General features: G+C 37.0%; 3 protein-coding genes across 3 annotated transcripts in view; 1 reads left to right on the top strand and 2 right to left on the bottom strand.

Annotated features, from left to right (window-relative positions):
• Positions 1-3,219, bottom strand: part of LOC103505857 — a 17,024-nt gene extending 13,805 nt beyond the window's left edge. The window contains exon 1 of the mRNA XM_017442601.2: positions 2,511-3,219. Coding sequence (XP_017298090.2) covers positions 2,511-2,708 — 198 coding nt within the window. The 5' untranslated portion in view covers positions 2,709-3,219. The remainder of the gene's footprint in view (positions 1-2,510) is intronic.
• A 1,570-nt stretch (positions 3,220-4,789) lies between these two features.
• LOC103505854 (protein dead ringer-like) overlaps positions 4,790-25,590 on the top strand; it is a 55,816-nt gene continuing 35,015 nt past the window's right edge. Inside the window, exons 1-3 of the mRNA XM_026821076.1 lie at positions 4,790-4,795; positions 5,073-5,165; positions 5,598-5,849. Coding sequence (XP_026676877.1) covers positions 4,790-4,795; positions 5,073-5,165; positions 5,598-5,849 — 351 coding nt within the window. The remainder of the gene's footprint in view (positions 4,796-5,072; positions 5,166-5,597; positions 5,850-25,590) is intronic.
• On the bottom strand, positions 22,297-23,314 carry LOC103505851. Its single transcript, XM_026821082.1, has 2 exons — positions 22,701-23,314; positions 22,297-22,426 (listed from the first exon to the last, which is right to left on the bottom strand). The coding sequence occupies exons 1-2, from the start codon at positions 23,297-23,299 to the stop codon at positions 22,402-22,404; spliced, it is 624 nt and encodes a 207-aa protein (XP_026676883.1). The 5' UTR covers positions 23,300-23,314; the 3' UTR covers positions 22,297-22,401.

Genomic DNA, 25,590 nt, shown 5'->3' with positions numbered 1-25,590 from the left:
ATTTTTGGGGAAAACCTTCTGCAAAAGGTGATTTATTTTTAAATGACCTTTTTTTTTTTTTTTTTTTTTTTTTTTTTTTGCCATTTGAATATGGAAAATTTCAAAATTAAATCCTAAAAATCCTATTCACATTTCAGAAATAACTAGGTGCCTTAAAAAAATTAAACAACTGCTACGAGTACATTAGACTCGTGTGGTCTGTGTCGCAGCATGCATTCTCATCAGATGGGTGAGAAGAGACACAATACTTCCCATTTAAGAGCTGGGTCAAGACGAGAACACCAGAAAGTAGCCGAAATGAAATGACATTCATTCTTAATGAAATCAAGGATGACATTAATATTGTCTGAATGAAAAGCACATGGGTATTATTGGGTAATGCTTTTATTTCATCAGTTGACATTAAATTTTGAACAAACTGTCAAAATGATGTTTTGTTTGTTTGATACTTGCTGACCTTGCTGTCCGTACAAAAAAGTAAAAGCCATGATTTTCATGTTTGTGTAAATAGTGTGTAGATAAACCTATATTGACAGTGTGTCCATTTGTACAATATGTTCAATTCATAGCCATATGGAAAACGTTTATTCATATGGATAATTTGACTGTAGTTTACTCGTGATGGTTGAATACGTAGCTAGGCAGCACATACATAAATCGGATAGTTGAATACATGGCTAAAGCAAGCACATACATTACATACATAAATCGTTGTAGTTTTCAAATCAACACGCCTAGATAGGTAAATAAATACAAAGTGTCACGAAGAAGAAGAAGAAGAAGAAGAAGAAGAAGAAGAAGAAGAAGAAGAAGAAGAAGAAGAAGAAGAAGAAGAATTGAATTGAATTGTTTGAAAACTACAACGATTTATGTATGTAATGTATGTGCTTGCTTTAGCCATGTATTCAACTATCCGATTTATGTATGTGCTGCCTAGCTATGTATTCAACCATCACGAGTAAACTACAGTCAAATTATTCATATGAATAAGAAGAAGAAGAAGAAGAAGAAGAAGAAGAAGAAGAAGAAGAAGAAGAAGAAGAAGACGACGAAGAAGAAGAAGACGAAGAAGAAGAAGAAGAAGAAGACGAAGAAGACGACGACGACGAAGAAGAAGATGGAAAGGGAGAGGAAGAAGAAGAAGAAAAAGAAACAGAGAGTGTCAAAAATTTGAAGGTAATTCTGAGCGTAAACAAATTATATTAGGTACCCAGGTACCCAGACAATATTAATGTCATCCTTGATTTCATTAAGAATGAATGTCATTTCATTTCGGCTACTTTCTGGTGTTCTCGTGTTGACCCAGCTCTTAAATGGGAAGTATTGTGTCTCTTCTCGTGCTTTTCATTCAGACAATATTAATGTCATCCTTGATTTCATTAAGAATGAATGTCATTTCATTTCGGCTACTTTCTGGTGTTCTCGTCTTGACCCAGCTCTTAAATGGGAAGTATTGTGTCTCTTCTCACCCATCTGATGAGAATGCATGCTGCGACACAGACCACACGAGTCTAATGTACTCGTAGCAGTTGTTTAATTTTTTTAAGGCACCTAGTTATTTCTGAAATGTGAATAGGATTTTTAGGATTTAATTTTCAAATTTTCCATATTCAAATGGCAAAAAAAAGATAAGGTCATTTAAAAATAGATCACCTTTTGCAGAAGGTTTTCGCCAAAAATTTACAAGCACTAGGCTTAATCCCCATTCATAATGCCAAATCCTTTACAAAATCCCCTCCCCGTACCCACTAGCCCCACCTATTGAATATTCCCGGGCCTTTGTTTATTTTCTCCTATTTTTTTAGATTTTCCTGATGGAAGACCATGCGAGTTTTTTTTTTCCTTCACAAACTCAGGGAGGATTGTGGGACTTAATGTACGGAGTGGCTTAGACTGAAATGGAACAAAAAAGGGAAATTCTCGGAAATGGGGAGAAATGGGAAATCCAATCAGGGGAATAATACGTAACTACTAGGTAGGGAATTAAACGTCCCTAGTTAGGTAGTTAGTGCTGTTTGTAGTAAGTAAGACGGATAAACAGATTTTCCATTACGTATTGACAGTATAAGCTTGAGAGCTTAACACAATTACGAGTAAAACTACCTACCTATCTGTAGGTCCAAGTAAGGATTCATGATTAAACAGAAATCACAGGAAATAGGGAACACATTTCTATTTTAATTACTTACGTGTAAGGATTCATGATTAAACAGAAATCACAGGAAATAGGGAACACATTTCTATTTTAATTACTTACGTACATGGAAGAAATGCATCAATGAACGTAGGTAACTTCGGAAAAATATAAAAAGGTACGATGATCACTCTCATCCAAATAGGTATCCATCGCGAAGTTTAATTTTACCTCGTAATGAGGAAATTATGTTGTGACAGGAATGTGACATGTGACAAATGCGAGTGACAAATGAAAATAGCAAAAAGTTAAATAGTATTCGTTTCCCATACAACCAAATAGGAAGATAGTTAGTTACCAAGGACTACAGTCTTACCCAAGTGTTCGGTGGGAAGGTAGGGAAAGGCGCAATATCCCGCGTGGCCACATTGGAAGGTAGGCGGTCAATGCGGCCCAACCGCCTAAGCTGGGCCGCCGTAATCCCCGGCGGTAGGCCGGCCGCCGATCCATTGTTTTTGAGACGAAGCTTCTGTTTTTCTCGAATGTAAAAGGCCGCTTGCATTCCGCTACTCATTCTCCTCGGCCGTTGGTGTCAGTGACAAAATAACCTTTTCTACCACCGTGTTGCGAGTAACAAAATATCTGCGGAACTTTCCTACCACCGTGTTGTGAAGGGGAGCTTCAACTTGTTGAACATCCTATAGAGAGGCTTCGTCTAAGTGAAATCCATGGTTGAGTGTTTCGTTTTAGGATTAATCCCAAACGCTTACGTGACGTACAAAAAGCGAACGTGAACACCATACTCGACACGAAATAAATTCCATTTCTATACAAAATCAGTCGAATACTACAAAGGAACAGCTAGGTTGGTATACTAATGGTTCAAAAAAGTTCTAAAATCAGTTTGGAAAAGGGTTTGAAAATATTGGGCCCGGTTTACAAGACAAGTCAGAGGTAAAGTCGAAGATATGTGGGTTTAGACAGGTAAATAATTACATCAGTACTTGTGGTTTATTTAGATTGTTATTTTGAAACTTAACATCATTGTCACTAAACTAAGTAAGAGTTCAAGCTGAAAATATTTCGTCAACCATCGTGAAATTGCTGAAAATTAATTTAACAAACGTTGAGGTATGTATGAAACATTAATTTGACATCTCCACTGATACAAGTACATATTAGTGGAGATGTCACTTGCACCATTTTTTTATCGAAAAATTTAATAATGTTGATCATCGTCTACCTCGATCATTTATTGCCAGCAACTTTGAAATAATGGGAAACTTAACATCTCCACTAGTTTACGAATATTAGTGGAGATGCCTCTTTTACCAATCTTAAAACTTTGGAATAGTGAATACCATCTCTAAATAAATACTTCCTGATAAAAAAAAATAATAAATAAATAAGGAAATATTCCTAGCTACTCCAAGTTCAAGCCCCAATTTCTACATATTTCTATTCCATAGTTTAAACCAAATGTTTCGTTTAACCACGGTATTCATGAGGGTTTATTTAATCCACAGTATTCATTAGGGTTTATTTAATCCACATCATTCATGAGGGTTAATTTAATCCACAGCATTCTTGAGGGTTAACCTTATCTACAGCTTCATTTGAGGTTAACTGTGTGTTCTGCTTTATTTCACCTTGAAACTGTTATCATTTCGTTTTCTATTATCCTTTGTGTGTATACGACTTCCCACGCATTATTCCCTTTTCTCTCCCTCTTGCACTCTCTCAATTTTTATCTTCCTCTCTCTTCCTCCCTTTTCCTCTCTCTTCCTCCCTTTTCCTCTCTCTTCCTCCCTTTTCCTCTCTCTTCCTCCCTTTTACCCTCTCTTCCCTTGCATTATTCCCTTTTCTCTCCCTCTTGCACTCTCTCAATTTTTATCTTCCTCTCTCTTCCTCCCTTTTCCTCTCTCTTCCTCCCTTTTACCCTCTCTTCCTCCTTTCCCCCTCTCCTCTTCACTTTACATTATCATTTCGTTTTCTATTATCCTTTGTGTGTATACGACTTCCCACGCATTATTCCCTTTTCTCTCCCTCTTGCACTCTCTCAATTTATATCTTCCTCCCTTTTCCCCTCTCTTCCTCCCTTTTCCCCTCTCTTCCTCCCTTCCTCCCTTTTTCCCTCTCTTCCTCCTTTCCCCCTCTCCTCTTCACTTTACTTTCGCTTCCTCCCTTTTCCCTATCTTCATCCCTTCTCTCTCTCTCTCTCTCTCTTCCTCCCTTTTCCGTCTCTTCTTCACTTCCTCTTCCTCTTCTCTCTGTTCCTCCCTTTCCCTTGCAGTCTTGTAAAATAAAAGGAGTCATTTGAAATGAAATTCTTCAGCTCAGACCTTCCCCTCGCCCTTTCCCTTGCAGTCTTGTAAAATAAAAGGAGTCATTTGAAATGAAATTCTTCAGCTCAGACCTTCCCCTCGCTCTCTCTCTCTCTCTGGTTTCTCTCCCTCTTCCCTTTTTCCTCTTTCCCTCCCGTTTCTATCTCTCTCCCTCTTTCTCTTTTTCCCTCCCATTTCTCTTCATATCTCCCTCTTTTCCTCTCTCCCTCTTCCTCGCTTTCCTTTCTCCCTGTTTCCCTTTCTATCTTTCTTTAAATGTCTTCTTCATTCCTTTTGCTACAACTAAGATTGCCCGAGGCAGGTATCCTCAATGATGGCAATTTCAGTTTAAGGGGTTCTCATTTCCTAGAAATGATATCTTCCTGAATTACATTTTTTATGAGTTTCTACTCACTCATTCGGGATTAAGTAACCAAATTTTATCTGCAATACCATATCGCCTAGTTGACAACTATTTCGGAAGTTGACGCAAATATCCGAGGTATAGATACCAGTAATTTAAAAGTGTTCAAGTTATGCTTTACAATTTCTGCTTTCTTGTTTATGATTTAGTTATCTTGTGTGCTGACTTGTAAATTTTCTTTTGATTTCAGTCTCACAATGACTTGAGCGATGCTGATCCAGATTTGGGGGATGCTGACAGTGTGGATGGTGATTCCCATCATATCAGTCTGCAAAAAATACAGGTAAATAATCTTGTCCATCACATTTCGTAGATTCGTATTTGCCTAACCCAATTTTGGGGTTTTTGTGTACGGTCCATAATGTACCTACTCTAGTGTAGATACCTTCTAGTTCTTTCAATTGAGGCTTTGTGCGTACGTATTTTACAAGGTTACGCATATATACCTATTTCTGAGTTAGCTAGAGACCAATTCCCATTACAAATTTTCATCAGTAAATGGTTTCTTCAAACTAAATGGATCCCAAGGGCAAGGAAAACCTAGACCCTTGACAAATGGAGTGTGCCTGAAGATTGTAGAATCCTGGACTGGAATTGAATAATTCTTACGGAAAACTGGGTTTCACGTATGATTACACAAGAAAAACTCCGCGTGTTTTGTTACAAAATCTTCCCAAAAGTCAAGTAATTAACTCCCCGACATTTTCTTCCCCAGGACGAGGACCGCGTGGACCGCCACTCCCATCCGGACGCTCACCGCCTCAGTGCCGCCTCGATGGTACCTCCCCCTCCCTTCTCCCTCCCCATGCCCTACCCCTTCTCCCATCCCGCCTACCTCCCCCCGTCCAGCACCTATCAGAACCCCCCCGTACACCGGACTTCCTCGGAGGGGTCGCATTCATCCGAGTCCTCGAACTCATCCCAACAGACGTGGAGCTACGAGGAGCAATATAAACAGGTGCGTCAGGCAAGTAAAAGTCGTTCCCATTTTTCCTTCCCCCATCACCGCCACTGGTAAATTTTAGTTTGAGTGCCTTCTTTTATGCTTTTCCCCTTTTCTTGTGCTATTATTCCTCTCGTGGGATTTTCAACCTGCTGTTCCTAGGCAGTAAGATTCGCAGTGTTCCCATCAAGTTACTTCAAACGGACAGGACAATTCCAGTCCAGACGGCAATATTAGAAACTTACTTACTGCCTGGAAAGGGGTTTTAGCGAAATCTGAGTTTGCATGCTTGCTTATAATTTTGTCCACTTCTCTTAATATTCGTCAAAATCAGAACTAAAATATGTGATAACTTTTCTGAATATTGCATTGGTAGGTAATCACTTGTGAATGTGTTGTCTAATGTTGATTTTTGTTTCTTTAGATTAATTTGTTATCAGTGTTACTATCCTCTCTCACTCCTTAAAAACCTACCTCATAACTTAGGTATTGGGTAGTTTTCTGTTGTCTATCAAGTTCTCCGCAGCCTTCTGCATATTTAGAGTGGTAGAGGAGCAATATAAACAGGTGCGTCAGGCAAGTAAAAGTCGTTCCCATTTTTCCTTCCCCCATCACCGCCACTGGTAAATTTTAGTGGAGCTACGAGGAGCAATATAAACAGGTGCGTCAGGCAAGTAAAAGTCGTTCCCATTTTTCCTTCCCCCATCACCGCCACTGGTAAATTTTAGTTTGAGTGCCTTCTTTTATGCTTTTCCCCTTTTCTTGTGCTATTATTCCTCTCGTGGGATTTTCAACCTGCTGTTCCTAGGCAGTAAGATTCGCAGTGTTCCCATCAAGTTACTTCAAACGGACAGGACAATTCCAGTCCAGACGGCAATATTAGAAACTTACTTACTGCCTGGAAAGGGGTTTTAGCGAAATCTGAGTTTGCATGCTTGCTTATAATTTTGTCCACTTCTCCTTAATATTCGTCAAGATCAGAACTAAAATATGATAACTTTTCTGAATATTGCATTGGTAGGTAATCACTACTGCCTGGAAAGGGGTTTTAGCGAAATCTGAGTTTGCATGCTTGCTTATAATTTTGTCCACTTCTCCTTAATATTCGTCAAGATCAAAACTAAAACAAGATAACTTTTCTGAATATTGTATTGTTAATCACTTGTAAATGTGTTGTTAAATGTTGAATTTTATATTTTTCATTAGATTAATTTATCATTATCAGTGTTACTATCCTCAGTCCTCACTCACTCCTTAGAAACCTACCTCATAACTTATTGAATAGTTTTTCGTTGTCTATCAAGTTCTCCGCAGTCTTCTGCATATTTAGAGTGGTAACTTTTGATTTATTCTGAAGAATCGGAGCAATCATTGCACTTCTCCCCATTGGCTGTTTACCTTGGTTGGATGCAAACTTGTTTGTTTTGTGTATATTTTGTATTGTTATTTATGAGCAATCATTGCACTTCTCCCCATTGGCTGTTTACCTCTGTTGGATGCAAACTTGTTTGTTTTGTGTATATTTTGTATTGTTATTTATAGAGCCACAAGAGATTACAACATTCTATTAAACTTTTTCTGCTCCCAAGTTTTTATGGATGTAACTTGTCTACTCATAGCCCATAGCTGTGGAATTTCTTTTTGTTTGCGAGTACTTTATAATATTATAATCAGTCCAAGCATTATTCAGTAGCCATTTTGAATAAGTAATCACTGGTTATTCTTTTATGATTTTCTAATTATACCCTATAGGTCTCGTAGTGGCCAGAGCTATATCTGTACGCCCGAGTACTTCTCTCTGAGTATATGTACCCTATAGGTCTCGTAGTGGCCAGAGCTATATCTGTACGCCCGAGTACTTCTCTCTGAGTATATTCTGTAATTAGATATTAAAAGTAAAATCTTTTTTATCCGTGGGATTCCGTACAAATAAGAAGTTTTAAAACGTACACAGTTGTCTTTTATTTTTGTCTGGAGATGGGATCAAAATTATAAATCCTCAGGAGTACTTATTGGTGTAAGTACTCCTGAGTCAATACATCTTGAACGTGTAGGTCTGTTTCTTATCCCACTCTTTCCTTGATTGGAGATATTTTACTAGGGGCACTTTCCTCTTAGAGTCTAGAGCACATATAAATGTAAATTTGGGGGGAAAAATTACCTGAATTTTCTGTTAATACCAGGTCAAATACTTCCCCGTTTGTTCTTAACGTTTGAACTTTACGTGCTTGTATTTCCACACAATTACCGTTTCCTTGTAGGCACTAAATACCTAAATAGTATGCTCATTCAAAAAACAATGTAATACACTGCATCACGAGACCTGTGTTTGTTTGTACTTTTGTAGACTTCAAACTTACATACATACAAATAGAGATGACGTTTTATAATATTATGTGGGGGATATGTGAGTTCTTTATGAGTGTTGAACTGACGATGTGTGTCATATTTATCAAAATCTATTCTATCAGTTCTGGTGCTGAAAGTCTACCTGTCTCTCCTAAAACTTGTTCAAGTTGTGTGCTGTTCTCATGACGTCATGCACGTAGAGTCAGCATCTTCTCTTTTATTTATTCTGTGTACATAAGGTGTTCAATTAATTCTATTTTAAATTATATGAAACGAAGGGTTTTAATGTCAATATTTGTCATCTTCTGCCTAACCTAATATACCTGGCGTGCATTTAAATATCACGATTCAGGGACAATAATAGGGTGTTTTCTACTTTTTCTGTGAGAGGCTCAATGTTATCCAGATTCTTTCAACTGCAAACCGCGAATTCATGGTTAGCATATTTCTCTTGAATGCTGTTTCAACTCAATCCTTTCATATTTTATTGAAACTTCAATTTATTCGAATCATGAGACTGTAAATGTCAGAGATCTTCATGGAATTTGCTACACTCCAACTCTTGTCAGAAACATACAATATTGGCCTATTTTAGGATGATAGATGATTGAAATGGCAATTATAACTAAACAAAATGTTGGAGTACCTACCAACAGTTACGAGTGCAAAAACAAGAGAGGATTTTCTGAATCATGTGAAACTCTCCTAGTAAACTTAGCAAACTCATTAACACCCACACCACAATGGGAGTCTACCACTTTACTTACTCGGAGGCCTCTGACATGTACCTACTTTATATTCAAAATTAATTCTTCATTTAACGTCTCGTTACCTAGAACACTACTATCAAGTCTTGTTACCTTTCTGTCTATTCCGATAATAACTTTCATAATTCTGTAGGTCTTAGTAGGTCTGAGGATATTTTATTTGTCTGTTTTATAAGGTCAGACCTCTTTTGTCCCTGAAATTTATTATTAAAATTGAAACATGGAATAGGTATTTTTATGTCTAAACCTGACCTCTGGGCGACAGTGAAGAGGCTTGACCATTAATTTAACAATCGAAAGTGAGGAAAGAAATTCTAGAAAGCAATTATTGAATCAATAATTACATTTATGTTTGATGTTGGAATCAATTAAAATTCCAAATGAACAATTCACAAAACAGCTACTTTTATACTTGTTGAAGAAATTTGAGCCAGCCTAGTTAGCTTAGTTGGTAGTGGGTCTGCCTTGTAAGCGCTAGGCCGCGGGTTCGATTCCCGCCCGGGGCGGATTTTATCCTGATGGGATAATGTTCGTTCTCGGAACGGCTGGCTTTCTCCTATCCTGTCTTTCTTCTCTCTTCGATTTCGGGGACGATAAGACCACAGCAGTTACAGTTCCCACTGTCAAACCTCTTAAAAAAAGAAGAAATTTGATAGTAGATCTTTAAACTAATTTCTATAAAGGAATTGAAATAGCCTAATAGGAGTAATAGGGCGTTTTACTATTGGAAAGAAGTGTGGAAAAGAATAAATTGATATGTCTAGTAGCGAGTTAGATGCTACCGATACTGATATAAAGTGAGGAAAGAAATTCTAGAAAGCAATTATTGAATCAATAATTACATTTATGTTTGATGTTGGAATCAATTAAAATTCCAAATGAATAATTCACAAAACAGCTACTTTTATACTTGTTGAAGAAATTTGATAGTAGATCTTTAAACTAATCAAAGGAATTGAAATAGCCTAATAGGGCGTTTTACTATTGGAAAGAAGTGTGGAAAAGAATAAATTGATGTCTAGTAGCGAGTTAGATGCTACCGATACTGATATTGGTTCCCCATTCTAATTGGGTCAGATTTGTCAATACAGGTAGTAAAATGAAAAGTAAGGATAATCTCAGCAAGAAATACTACCAGGAATCTCACAAGTTTTGTCGACAACAAGTACAAAATGTTTTTGCACGACTAGGTATTGTATATCCGCATGTTGTTATTGAGGGTCCAATATACGTAGTTCCACAGTAATTATCCAATATCTATCTATAAGTTCCATTGAACTCATTTTCCAAACATATCATTATTACCATTGTACTTTTCAAACATTTCTCCTATTCTATGATCTCTATATTTGGAACAACATCTTCAAGAATTGGAAATCTTAAAACATCTATTCCTAATATTACATCTCAAACACATCACGTATTCGTTCATTTACATATTTGTTCATCATATCTATAACACTTTACTGCAGCAATTAAGACATTCCAATGGAACGTTGCGCGTACAATACTAAATACCTTCCATTTATATTAAGAAGATATATTTCATGAACATCTATTTCATAAAAGGCTTAAAAAGGTAAAGAACAATCATTAAAGCATACAGCAGGTAAGGAATAAGGAATTTATATCCATCATCTTACTAGAAGAAGAACTCAACCGTTTCGTTTCATCACATCTCTTCATAATACGGAAAGCTATAAAAGTTAATGTTGAACCTGGAGACACAATGAAGAATAAGAAAAGAGATCCATGTTAATATGCTGATATTAATATTCATTAACATATTTATAACAAATAAAGCAAACAGAAATATGACAGGGACACGGGCTGATGTCTTTCTTTTCTTCAGGTAGCCTAACAGACCTGTCTGAACGTACATTGATCAAACAGATCCCATTGATACAAGGATTAGCTCCATTGTCACAGTCACTACATGACAGCTAGACAAATAGCAAGCTATTAGATTGGGCGACATTTGAGATTGAAATGTTTGTCTTGTGTCCGTCCCTGCTGTAGTTTGGAATAATTCAAATTTATTAAGTCGTCATCTTGGGAGGTTGGTATGTGTCTGCTTTAGGGTTGAAATTCTAGATTGAACAATGGAGCAGTGGACATTAGTTTTGATATTGTCTGATTTGTCTGGGACCTAACTTGATAATGTATGATTCCTCTAACTGTAGATGATTATCTGCAGTGACAGTTTCGTCCGTTTCTGTAGTTAATAGTCAAATAGCCCTTTGTTGAACTGTGCCAAATCTTTAAACTTTTTCGGGTCATCATTGAACAGTTGAACACATTATCTTACTATTAGAGTGCAAATAGCATTTGAAACATCATCATTTGATTCTCACATCATTTTGAACTCGGAGTTAATTTAAACTTGTCACTATACAGACATATTGAGACTTTTACAACTAATTCTCTACTCTGGTAGGCTATTAATAGCTTTTATATGGAGGTATTGCATCTCGACAATTATGTGCGATGTGTATAATGAATTTAGCACCCTTCTGCAGTGAGGGAGTATCTCACATCTCACTGGGTGTCTAACAAGTAAAAATCTTTTTTGCTTCATATATTTTTAGTAATTCAAGTAATCCGTTATATTCAAGTAATCCGTTAGTTCTGTACTAATATGTCCCTATTAAAAAACTGGCAATTTTATTTACCAGTTTAGTTCAATATTTTGCATAATTCATTCCTAAATTTATTCTTTTTGGATGTTATAACTGGTAAATCCACATCCAACCTTAAATTACCTACTCATTTATATAGATCTTCTAATATAGCGCTTGTGCTCATTTCCATCTTCAAATGATTCTCTCAAATTTCTAGTCACCCTTCTACATTACCCCCGCTTGTTATACTTTCTTCATCAATTGGAACATCATTTACCTCATCCTCTCCCTTACCCCCTCTAGGTATTTTTATCATTGTTCAATCTAATGTCTTAATTTCACACAATTAGTTTGACCCACAATAGTTCAGTCAAAGCAGAGTGAATTTTGTCTTAATTCCTCACAATTCATTAGTTTGGGTCTCAATAGTTCAGTCAAAGCCGATTGATTTTTGTCTTAATTTATCATGACTATTGAACTCTAAGGTGACTTGCAAAGGTATCTTAATTCCAAAAGTCCTTGGTGACAACTATGCATATTTTCTGGGAGGTGTTCTTTGACATTTAGCTGGTGACATGCTGTATAATATCATTATGGCCCAATTTGCTACCAGTGTTTACAATTATTTATAGATAGGATTAGATCATTGTAGTTAGCCTGTTCAATTTTGTTATAATACGAATAGTACTAGTCAATACCTTTTTAGTTTGATAGGTATTTGAACTATGTTGAACCCTTAAATTAAAACGTTTGATTTGATTTCTGGCACACTAACACACTCATTCACTGGACTATTGTATCTTTTGTTATTGTTGTTGTGTTGTACATTCATTAGGGGGTGCTCACACCCTCTGCACGCTTTCCTTGTCTAGTCCGATTCACAGAACTTTACTCGTTTCAAATTAAATGTTTGATTGTTGCATGCAGAATACACGTTTGTCTTGTTTTAATTTGTTGCAAACATGATTTTATCAATGGGGATAAAATTGGATTTAGATTTAGATCATTGTAGTGGTAGAGGTACGGCGAGGTATGTTACTATCTTACGAGTAAATGAATGATATCTATCGTTTTGACGGAAAAGTAATTTTATTAGTACGGCATCAATTACTTAAGTATGTAGGTAAGTATTTCATGTTATGAACTTCAGTACTTTGGTTTTCTGTATCTTGAAAAGCAAGTACATTATCACTACATACGCGTCAATGGAGGAAAACAGATTAATCTCATCTTCTTTCATTCATTTTGATACACTTACTCTATTAAAGCTGCGGACAAAGCGTGAATTCCACAGTTTTGCTGCCTGAACTGAGAACGATCGTGCAAAGAATTCCGTTCTGTGTACAGGAATCATTAGAAGAGCCTCATCTCCAGATCTTGTGTCATGTGCATGCAGTGCTAGAGGGGTGAATTCATTAGTTTGACCCTCAATAGTTCAGTCAAAGCAGATTGATTTATGTCTTAATTTATCATGACTATTGAACTCTAAGGTGACTTGTAAAGGTATCTTAATTCCAAAAGTCCTTGGTGACAACTATGCATATTTTCTGGGAGGTGTTCTTTGACATTTAGCGGGTGACATGCTGTATAATATCATTATGACCAATTTGCTACCAGTGTTTACAATTATTTATAGATAGGATTAGATCATTGTAGTTAGCTTGTTCAATTTTGTTATTATACGAATAGTACTAGTTAATACCTTTTTAGTTTGATAGGTATTTGAACTATGTTGAACCGTTAAATTAAAACGTTTGATTTGATTTCTGGCACACTAACACACTCACTCGCTGGACTATTGTATCTTTTGTTATTGTTGTTGTGTTGTACATTCATTAGGGGGTCTTCACACCCTCTGCACGCTTTCCTTGTCTAGTCCGATTCACAGAACTTTGCTCGTTTCAAATTAAATGTTTGATTGTTGCATGCAGAATACACGTTTGTCTTGTTTTAATTTGTTGCCAACATGATTTTATCAATGGGGATAAAATTGGATTGAGATCATTGTGGTGGTAGAGGTACGGCGAGGTATGTTACTATCTTACGAGTATGATGTAGAATGAATGATATCTATCGTTTTGACGGAAAAGTAATTTTATTAATACGGCATCAATTACTTAAGTATGTAGGTAAGTATTTCATGTTATGAATTTCAGTACTTTGGTTTTCTGTATCTTGAAAAGCAAGTACAAAGTACATTATCACTACACACGCGTCAATGGAGGAAAACAGATTAATCTCATCTTCTTTCATTCATTTTGATACACTTACTCTATTAAAAGCTGCGGACAAAGCATCTAATAATACTTTTTATTTCATATTTTTTTATGATAGAAAATTACCCCATTATTATAGAGCACTTATTACAGTATTATTTTTTTTTCCCTTCAAAATGTTTGCATTTTTTAAGTCCTAAAAATATGAAATAATAAAGGCCCCGCCTTTTTCTTATTATGTAATATGTATTAATATGGCGCTTTCGTTTTACTCTCTCACGAACACAATGCTTATGAATTTAAGATTTACAAAGTTTTGTATTATGCAAACTGCCTGAAGCCTTCCATCGGTATACAAAAGTAGAGAAATATGTGAAACTAACAAATCTACACACAGTCGAACACATACACAGAAGAAAACAGAGAGAGATTAAATGAATGCCACATATTAAAACATAATTCGAAATTGAGAAAAAAGAAAATCTCTATACAAAAGTAGAGAAATATGTGAAACTAACAAATCTACACACAGTCGAACACATACACAGAAGAAAACAGAGAGAGATTAAATGAAAGCCACATATTAAAACATAATTCGAAATTGAGAAAAAAGAAAATCTTTTTCTCAAAGGATGCGAAAACTTATCGAAGCGGGTAATAAGTTTATTTGGAGATGATATTTGTGGAACTCCCAAGCTCCGGGGGCGAATCAGTTCGGGCGGAATAAATCGTCCAAAATAAATGGGATTTTTATTCTCGGTTTGTAATTCTCAACAAAAATTCCCTTTGAAAATTTCATTCCGGAAAGTTTAGAATGTTCTTCTCTAGCAGTTTCAAAGGGATATCTAGCTTTCTAGTCTATTGTATATCCGCGCCAAGTATGTTCGTTCATACAAAATAGGTAATAAGTGCAGAATTACAGAACCAAGTATAAAAGTATACACAAACCTAAGGGACATTATACCCATATGATTGAATTGGTTGGTATTCTACTTAGTATGTGGAATTTGTTTGAACCAACTTTGGGTCATTTTGACCACGGGTCTTTCAATCTTCTCCTCAAAGTGCCTGTACCTATACCGATCATATGAGGTATTGAGGTACTCTTAAGTTCTTACATCATGAATATTATAGGTATGAAGTATGCCGAATCGAATGGTGAAACTTTTAGAACTGTCCGACTTACAGTTGAGAAGGTAATAGAAAGTCGTGTGATGTTCACACCAGAGTGAATCTCATTCATCAAATTCTTTTCCTTTCCTATCCCCCCGTTTAGCCTTTTCAGAAAGATGTTTTCTTATCTATTTGTTACTTTCCTTATTTGTTGCTCTTTCTGGTGTGAGTTTTGAAGATTTGGCAGAATGTACAAGTTTCATTTAGCTGTTTGTTCCCAACTTTTAGCCCGATATAACTTTTCCATGGACAACATTCGTATTTTTCTCTTATCTTGGCATTATTTTATATTCTGAGCAAGCTGTGTGCATGGAAGTCGAATCATCTTCCTTTTCATTGATGTTTTTAAAGGTAGATTGGAGCGGCGCGTTAGGATTTAATACTGTTTGAGATGAGGATTGTGGATTGAATGGTTCATTTCACAATACCACAGCATCTCGTGGTAAATCCTGTCCTCTTCGATCTAGAGCTTGTGTCAAGTGGGAAGACTGTTATACATTGTTTCGTAGTTTCGTTAGGTTGTTTTGATGTACAAGTATCAAGGTATTTTAAAGAGCGACTAGAGGCTTTGATCCAAAAGCCATTGGCGTTTCCTGAAGAACTCCTAGAAAGCCTCAAAGTGGAAAGGCTCGTTGAATCTCCATCATTATATTGCAGAATCCACGTGAATAGAGGAGAGATAAATATTCATGTATTTTGTATTTCATAGGAATCTTGATAGATGTTAGATATTCTTAGATACATAATACATGAAATAGAGTTTTTTAAAAGAATACAGTTTTCTTATATCTTCATTCGCTAACACGTTATTAGAATTTTCATCAGTATTGGTAAGTTCACGGCGAGGCTTAACGTAAACACATCAATTTTCCAAAACTTAGGCATGAAGGCAGTCTAAAAAAAAGTACAAATACTGGTATATCGTATATAATCATTTTCCCAAACGTACCTACTTATAGGTATAAAAAGAGTCTAAGATATACAATCAATTTTCCTAACCTTGATGAAGACATTGAAATAATCACTCGGAATCAATCAGCCCTCGTGGGAAAAATAGAGCCACGTTTAGAGATGTTTTTCGATAACGTACAGAAAAGACAGGGCCGCTCTACTGGACAATTTGCTGAGGAGATTAATGGTTGAGAGTACATAGGACAGTGAGAAAAGTCCACTTTTGTCTTTTATGTGTTAAATAGTTTAAATTGGGTTGATTTTCTCTTTTACAAACTGAAAAGTGATTAAACAAACAAGTAACAACAGTAATAACAAAGGAAAGTTGGCGACTTCAGACCTTGGAGTACAAAAACGAACATGTCAAATTCAGTTCTCTCAAAGAAGAGTCAACGTACATACATTGCTCACAAACGAAGTAGTCAACTTTTGAAGAGTGATGCTGTTATTTGTGCATGATTAATATGTGTAATTATTATAATTGACAATTATTATGATAGTAATTAAAAATCGAGGCCCTGGAATGTTGACTTTGATTGGCTATAAATCTTTGGATCTTTTTTATGATCCTAGTGTTTTGTGCTCGTTGAATCTCCATCATTATATTGCAGAATCCACGTGAATAGAGGAGAGATAAATATTCATGTATTTTGTATTTCATAGGAATCTATACTTCATCATTTATTTCTTACATCTCCATTCGCTAACACTTTATTCGAATTTTCATCAGTATTGGTAAGTTTACCTAAGTCAAAGCTCACTGTAAACACATCCATTTTCCCAACCTAGGCTTGAAGACCGTCTAAAAGTACAATGAGTTTTCATAGCGAATAGCTTCTTAGTGACCCACAACCCCGACCCATAGTTGTAACTTTACCTGAAAATAAATAGCTCGTCCCTGAAGGGAATTCAGCTAAAAATATTCGTATATCGTATAGTCAATTTCCCAAATGTACTTATAACTTATAGGTACAAAATGAGTAACTGTAGGTATACTTATAAAAAGAGTCTAAAGAAATACAATCAATTTTCCGAACCTATACATATGTACACATTACAAAGACAGTCCAAAGATATAATCAATTTTCCTAGCCTTGATGAAGACATGGAAATAATCACCCGGAATCAATCAGCCCTCGTGGGAAAAATAGAGCCACGTTTAGAGACGTTTTTCGATAACGTACACAAAAGACAGGGCCGCACTACTGGACAATTTTCTGACGAGATTAATGGTTGAGAGTACATAGGACAGTGAGAAAAGTCCACTTTTGTCTTTTATGTGTTAAATAGTTTAAATTGGGTTGATTTTCTCTTTTACAAACTGAAAAGTGATTAAACAAACAAGTAACAACAGCCAACAGCAATAACAAAGGAAAGTTGGCGACTTCAGACCTTGGAGTTCAAAAACGAACATGTCAAATTCAGTTCTCTCAAAGAAGAGTCAACGTACATTGCTCACAAACAAAGTAGTCAACTTTTGAAGACAAAGCTTCAGATTTGCTTCCAATTCCAAGATTCAAAGTTTTGTGTATTTTCAGACTTGGGCTTTGTATCCCGAAATCCCTAATTGCTGGGCCTGGAATTCCCATGTGTTGTGGAGTGGGGGATGATAAGGCAGTGATAAAATAACGACGTGCAATTAGACATTCCTACCACTGTTCAAATTGATTACAAAACTTTCGGAAATTTCTTCTCTTCCTTTTCTTTTCTCTTTTTTGTGTGCGTGAATCTCATTCATCAAATTCTTTTCCTTTCCTATCCCCCCGTTTAGCCTTTTCAGAAAGATGTTTTCTTATCTATTTGTTACTTTCCTTATTTGTTGCTCTTTCTGGTGTGAGTTTTGAAGATTTGGCAGAATGTACAAGTTTCATTTAGCTGTTTGTTCCTAACTTTTAGCCCGATATAACTTTTCCATGGACAACATTCGTAATTTTCTCTTATCTTGGCATTATTTATTGTATTCTTTGCTTTCCTTGCTTTACTTTCTTACTGTCAAGGCCAAACTTGTCTAGTTGGCACTTGGCTTCATCCTCAAGTTATCCCCATTAGGATATGTGTCTTCTCCCAAGATGCCCTGCCTACGTCTTTCTTCAATCCTTCATACATCTACTTGATCTTGGTCTCCCAATTTATTGGGTTACCGTAAAACTCCCATCGCCGGAAGCACCAAAATTTCTGATTTTCTGCACAAAAAGTTGCCAAATATTCTGAGCAAGCTGTGTGCATGGAAGTCGAATCATCTTCCCTTTCATTGATGTTTTTAAAGGTAGATTGGAGCGGCGCGTTAGGATTTAATACTGTTTGAGATGAGGATTGTGGATTGAATGGTTCATTTCACAATACCGCAGCATCTCGTGGTAAATCCTGTCCTCTTCGATCTAGAGCTTGTGTCAAGTGGGAAGACTTTGTTACATTGTTTCGTAGTTTCGTTAGGTTGTTTTGATGTACAAGTATATCAAGGTATTTTAAAGAGCGACTAGAGACTTTGATCCAAAAGCCATTGGCGTTTCCTGAAGAACTCCTAGAAAGCCTCAAAGTGGAAAGATATATGTAGCAACCCAAAAATTTCTCTCTATCCTTTTTCCCATGTTATCTGCCTTAATTAACTATTCATCAACCATCTTTGACATTCGATTCGATACTAGGGGTCATTTCGATGACCAATATGCCTACAGTTGTTCAATAATTCAGGAAATTTACTATCGAGATCAACTTTTAGAAAAAGCTAGACAAATAGCAAGCTATTAGATTGGGCGACATTTGAGATTGAAATGTTTGTCTTGTGTCCGTCCCTGCTGTAGTTTGGAATAAATCAAATTTATTAAGTCGTCATCTTGGGAGGTTGGTATGTGATGTCTGCTTTAGGGTTGAAATTCTAGATTGAACAATGGAGCAGTGGACATTAGTTTTGATATTGTCTGATTTGTCTGGGACCTAACTTGATAATGTATGATTTTTCTAAAACTTCCTCTAACTGTAGATGATTATCTGCAGTGACAGTTTCGTCCGTTTCTGTAGTTAATCAAGTTGGTTTAATAGCCAAATAGCCCTTTGTTGAACTGTGCCAAATCTTTAAACTTTTTCGGGTCATCACTGAACAGTTGAACACATTATCTTACTATTAGAGCGCAAATAGCATTTGAAACATCATCATTTGATTCTCACATCATTTTGAACTCGGAGTTAATTTAAACTTGTCACTATACAGACATATTGAGACTTTTACAACTAATTCTCTACTCTGTAGGCTATTAATAGCTTTTATATCTCGACAATTATATGCTATGTGTATAATGAATTTAGCACCCTTCTGCAGTGAGGGAGTATCTCACATCTCACTGGGTGTCTATCAAGTAAAAATCTTTTTTGCATTATACATATTCTTAGTAATTCGTTTTCATATTCAAGTCTTTAAGTAATTCATTTGTTCTAATATGTCCCTAATAAATAATTAACAATTTTATTTGCCATTTTATTCACTAGGTACAGTAATTTACATAATCATAATCCATTTCCAAATGTCATCTTTTTGGTCGTTAGAACTGTTAGGAGTGTTAGGTCCACAAAGTCCAAATCCCACCTTCAATGACTCATTTAGATTTTCCAAAATAGCACTTGTGCACATTTCTATCTTCAAATGATTCTCTCACAGTCTTCATTATCCAGTCCCTGATTGAAACCAAGTTAGAGCTGAAAAAAAAAGTATCAAATTGATATTAAGTGACTTTTCGTGTGTGATACGCCAATGGGGTGCACCCCCTAACCCCCGACCCGATCCCCATTTGAGTCCCCATTTGACGTTTCGTATGACATTGAGAATTATGAATTAGTTTTCAATGAAAATATTTTCACCGTGACTGAGTGGTGGGTGGGTTTGAGTCACCGAGAATACGATGTCGACTTGGTGGTGTATATTGACGTCAGAATAGATAGAATGATTTTTTTGAGTTCGAGGTATGTGTCAAGTACTATATCATACATATTTCTGGACATGGTCTTCACTTGACTGGTGTGGATTACAGACTATCCCTTATCTGATAGACATTAACAAACAAGACTACAGATAAAAGGACAGACGAGTTGATATATTTCGACCACTACTATGGCCATCATCAGAAAGACCTTGTCCAGAAATATGTACTCTCTATCCTTTTTCCCATGTTATCTGCCTTAATTAACTATTCATCAACCATCTTTGACATTCGATTCGATACTAGGGGTCATTTCGCTGACCAATATGCACCTTTTGTCTACAGTTGTTCAATAATTCAGGAAATTTACTATCGAGATCAACTTTTAGAAAACAATAAAATTCTCAAGTTCTCGAGTATGAATCGGTTTCCGCGAGGACTGAACTGCAGGGTCAACTTGGTATATGTTTTGATTCATGTTCAACATCTGGTTGGCTCGCCGCGGGAGTTCCTATCTTGTCTCCCGAAGTCTAGCTCAATTATCGCACTTGGACACCTATTTATCATCTGGTTGGCTCGCCGCGGGAGTTCCTATCTTGTCTCCCGAAGTCTAGCTCAATTATCGCACTTGGACACCTATTTATAAAAAAAAAGCTTGTGAAATCCGTCATCATTATTGGGGATTGGGTCATGGAGCGTTTGTTTACACAATATAACTTTGAGTAACAGTTTTCCTTTCTTGTTCAGCAAACTGTGTGAATTGTCTCATCACGGAGAGTCGCAGTTTTGTTGACCTAATTATGTGTACGTTGGATTTCTGGTTCACATTCTTGCATTGTGTGCTTGTTTTGTTGTTCGCAAATCTTTCGTAATTTTTTCTTTATTCTTTCTTGCGAATATTGGGTGATTGATAAAATCCGGTGTAACAACCGGTTTAATTTTGATCGATTTTTCTTCCCAAGTTTGATTAGGACTAACGTTTTATGTTTTAACTGCTATTCTGGCTTGATGTTGTTCGCAAATCTTTCGTAATTTTTTCTTTATTCTTTCTTGCGAATATTGGGTGATTGATAAAATCCGGTGTAACAACCGGTTTAGTTTTGATCGATTTTTCTTCCCAAGTTTGATTAGGACTAACGTTTTATGTTTTAACTGCTATTCTGGCTTGACGGAACATCAAATATTTGACCCAAGTACTTCACACTTTCCACATGATATTGCAACTTGGTTGGATTGAATTTTATATTGTACTTACGAGCAACTCTGAGAACTTCCTCAATGATCTGATCTAATTCCTCCTTGCCTTTTCTAACCAACCTTCTATTACTTTGCCATACTCTGCCTCATATCCATTACACCTCAGTTTTTTGAGTGTGGATTCTAGTCTTTTCTCTGAGAGCTTATAGTTAGATGAGAGGGGGGGGTGATTTTCAAGGAAAGGTAATCTAACTTCATACCTGCCCTCCTCATTAATCTTGACAGTTTTCAAAAAATGTTCCTGTGTAGCTCTGTCTAATTCCTCTTGATTCACTTTCTCTGTGGGATCCTTAATGCCCAGAGTGTCTAATTCCCAGAGGTCATTAATATTGGCCTCTTTAATTAACAAACTAGTTACTAACATTGCTACGTTACCATCAGTATTGTCATCATTTGTGTTGGGTAGCTTGCCTGAGAGTGTCCAACCTAGAGATGTCTCCATAGCAACTAGTCCAGATGATAACTCTAACTTCCTCCCTGTCCAGAGCTTGGCGGCAACATCAGCACCAATCAGGATGTCTATAGTTGTCCTTGGATGTTGTACATCACTCAACTCAATGGAATGCTGTTTAAGCTCATTCAGCCAGGGACCTGAGGGTAAACTGGAAATTTGGGAACAGATTTGAGTCTGGCCAAACAATACTAAATTGCATAAGAATGTACCTTCAAGGTTTTCAATGTCTACACAGTACTTATTATGTATGTGAGTGTTGGTTATACTTCCACCAAACAGAGCATGCTTCATAGCCTCTTGACCTGAAGAGGTATATCCCATGGACTGAGCAGTCTGCTCTAATATGTATGACTGCTGAGAGCCTGTGTCAATCATTAATCTAACAAGTTTGGTTTTCTTGCTATTCTTGTTTCTAATTTGCACAACTAAAGTATGCAACAACACACTTGAAGCTCGGGTACTCACAAAAGAATGTGTCACTTTCTCAGTAGTACAAAGTAAGTTCAAATGTTTACCACCACATGTCTCACACTTCAACTTATGTTTAATCCGGCACTTGGATACCTGATGTCCAAACTTCATACATGCAAAACAAGCTTTCTTATTTCTAACCACATCTTGTCTCTGACTGAGAGACATTTTCAAAGCTTGTTTACACTCTGTAGAGTAGTGAGACTCTTCACAAAATAAACAAATTGGTTTGAACTCACCCTTTACTGTGTTCACCAGACCTTGAGCTGTGCTAGTGCTAGGTAACCTGGTAACATGTCTTGGTGCTTCTTACTTGAGTGTGAAGGTTTGTCTGGAGACCCTGGTGTGGTCAGTCCTAGACCAAAACTTGTCTTTGCCAGCTCCAACTTCTGACAGCCTTCAACTTCTATACGCAGGAAATCCAGTAAACTCTGTAATTGGTCATTAGAATTTAAAGCACGGGACATAGAATTGCACTCCCACCGTTTTAAAACATCCTCTGACAAACATGATGAAACTAGTGGCAGAAGGAAAGGGCCACAAGTCTCTGAGGATACTTTTAATGATTCTAGATTTCTCAGATGGGATTGTAATTTATCATACAATGTTACTAAAGGAAGTTTGTTGCTTGACGCTGTGTTCTGAATGACAAGTTTCAATAACTCTCTAACATAGAACTCTACTAACAAATCCTTACGTCCATACCTTGCCGTTAGGGCTTTAATCACTTCAGGGTACATAGCCTGTGTTGCAGGAAAACTTGCTACCAACTGCTGCGCAGGTGACCCTGTGGTCATACACATTGTCAAATATGACAACTTGTCAATGTCTTCTAGAGTCTCATCACAATGTATTTTTTCAAAATGTCCCCACCATGGTAACCAGTCAGCCAAGTCACCGCTAAATTCCTTCAGTTTTAACAGGGGTAGTTTGTAACTATGTTGTGACTGGTTACTGCTATTATTATGAGTAGGATTCACACTTACATTGGTAGCGGACTTACTGTCACCTCCTTCAAATAGCTTCTGAGCTTTGTTGTAACAGGTAAAATACTTCAGAGAGTATTGATCAATCTTCGCCTGTTCTTCATCCATGTCACCATCTTCTTGTAACAGGATATCACCAATTTCTTGATCCAACACTGTGAGGGACTCATAACGAGTGGTTAGTACATCAACCAAAGCTTTGATTTTATCAATATCTGAAGATGACACCTGCAGCTCCTCTTCAAACGAGGTGCATGTCTTCACAAGTGATGTCCTCAACACTGATCGTTTCTTCTTAAGAACCTTGAGATCTGCCATTTAGAATGATTGGGTCCTGTCCACGGTCGCCAGATGGCGAATTTACACTTTCCGACTGCGCTATGTTTTAGAAATGAGGACACAGATTTCCAGAATGCGAACTGAACTTTTATTATTTCAAATCAACTGGCCAAACAAATGTATTTGGGGAAGAAATCATCCTCAAAGTACCTTCATGGAAGACGAAACCAAGGTATAACAAATTCTAAATTTCACACCAAAAGTTTTCAAGAAAGCTTCTAAAATACCTAAATAAGATTCAGACCATTTGTAAGAATGACAAGATTTTGACAAGAAATCAAACAAACCAACGGAATCAAACTGGATTCCGTCCCAAAACAGGTTTTCCTTTACCGAATTCGTACCGGTCGGATCCCGTCCCGGGAAGCGTAAATTGTCGGCATTAATACAAAATTAACATTATCACAAACAATATACCTACATACATATCCTTAAAATAAAGTAGGTAGGTAATTAGTTTTGAACGACAAAAGGATAACCTACCACAACAGTAGGGTGTCCTACATACTAAACTCCGCAGTTCCGCACACAGGAATTTCGTCAGAAGGTGCAATAGTCCTACATACTAAACCCCGCACACACGAATTCCGTCAGAAAAGACCCCCATTTCAATGTAATGTACTACAACAGTATGTACAACACAAGAAGAAAACTATAAAAACAACCCCCCATCTGCAAAATAAAGCTCCCCAACTCCTCTTTCCCCCCAAGGTGAGAAAACTGAGTACAGGTGTGAAGTTAACAAACGACTTGGCGCAAGTCTGCCTCCTTGCGTGAATCCTCAGGTGTGTTCCGGGGCGAAATTATTAAGCAACATCTCACCGTGAAAATATTAGGGGTTCCCACTTCATAACCCCTTCCCCTATTTTCGGGCGCCTCGAAATTGGAGCGGCAAGATTTATGCGAAAACGAGAATCATAAATAACAGTCAGTCAAACGCTCGCTGTACGTCCAAACGTGCATGTGTTAGGCGCGGGATCCGTCGAAATGCAAAAGGGCATTTTAAAAGGAGTTTCATGTAGTTTTTATTCTTCTGTCTGTCTGGGGGACTGTCTTGGCTGCAAAATCTGAGAAAGTGGCTTAGAAAAACATAAACAGAACTATTTCGAATAGGTAGCTGCAAATAAAGTGAAGATCGCCATGCTAGTCACTAACATCCGGAACGGATAAGCACTGCAAGAAGAAGTCTGGGGGAGGTGAAATTGGGAGTAGACCAACTTAGCCTGGCTGGGGGACTTTAAACAGGAAGTAGGCCAGCTTAGTCTGGCTGAGGGACTTTAAACAGGAAGTAGGCCAGCTTAGTCTGGCTGGGGGACTTCAAAACAGGGAGTATACCAGCCTGAATTTCCCTTGCTAAAGAAAAATCAAAGGTTGAGTGCGGAGGGCATCCACTCGTAAAATTTGTATCCAAAATCAAATGTCAGCCCAAAGCAATCACCCTAGTTAGGGCTGATTGAGACATTGAGACGCTGACGAAAATGTATTGTTTGACATGTCTTGTTATCTCGTCAAGTAACAGAGTCGGTGTGTTTGACAGGATGACTGTTGTCAAAAATTCTATCAAACGTGTCACAATAATACAGGGAGGTAATTTGACCAACTCCACTGAGAAAAAAAAAAAAAAAAAAAAAGTTGAAAAAAAAAAAGGGGGGGAAATTTTACCACCCCCCCAAGAAAAAAAAAAAAAAAAAAAAAAAAAAAAAAAAAAAAAAAAAAATGGTGACAGAGTGCCACAAGTTACGGTGGAAGAACTCTCTTATTGGGTTACTTCGCCTGATTTAGGTTGTTGGAATGCTATATTATAGTGTCGGGCAGGTCGGGCTTACTGATGTAGAGTTCCAAATTAGAGTTTCGGAACCCAGTCACCCGATTGGGCTTCCGGCACCCTAGTTTTTTCTTTCAGCGTCAGGGAGAAAGGAAAATAACAATAGAGATCTTTCTCCCCGCATAGAAAAACTCCCTTTGACGAAACCAGGAAAATCAAGCTCTGCGGGATTTAATTAGCGTATTTTATGTTCTCCCCCTACCTAGATTTTTTCCCTCCAAACAAGGCGATGAAAAATCCCTACCCATCATCAATCAAGCGGGAAATATAAATAAATGAACAATCAATTGAGGGTTTTATATTTATTACCCTCATGATTGGAGGGAACAAAGAAGGGAGAGGAAATGAAGGAGAAGGATAGAAGGGAAAACAGAGCGAAGGAGGGGAGGAGAAGAAAGACGGGGGGGGGGGAGAGGGGAAGAGGGAAAAGAGGAAAAGGGGAAAA

This window comes from Diaphorina citri, unplaced genomic scaffold, assembly GCF_000475195.1.
Source record: "Diaphorina citri unplaced genomic scaffold, Diaci psyllid genome assembly version 1.1 scaffold200, whole genome shotgun sequence".
NCBI classification, from domain to species: Eukaryota; Metazoa; Arthropoda; class Insecta; order Hemiptera; family Psyllidae; genus Diaphorina; species Diaphorina citri.
Note: the sequence above shows the minus strand (reverse complement) of the source record. Positions and strands in the feature narration are given on the sequence as shown.

Excerpts from the sequence above, each read along its gene's own strand:
- LOC103505851 (XM_026821082.1), bottom strand. The coding sequence starts at position 23,299 with ATGGCAGATCTCAAGGTTCTTAAGAAGAAACGATCAGTGTTGAGGACA. Across the intron at positions 22,427-22,700 it reads ATTAAAGCCCTAACGGCAAG|AGTTTACTGGATTTCCTGCG; the intron begins GTATGGACGTAA and ends GACCAATTACAG.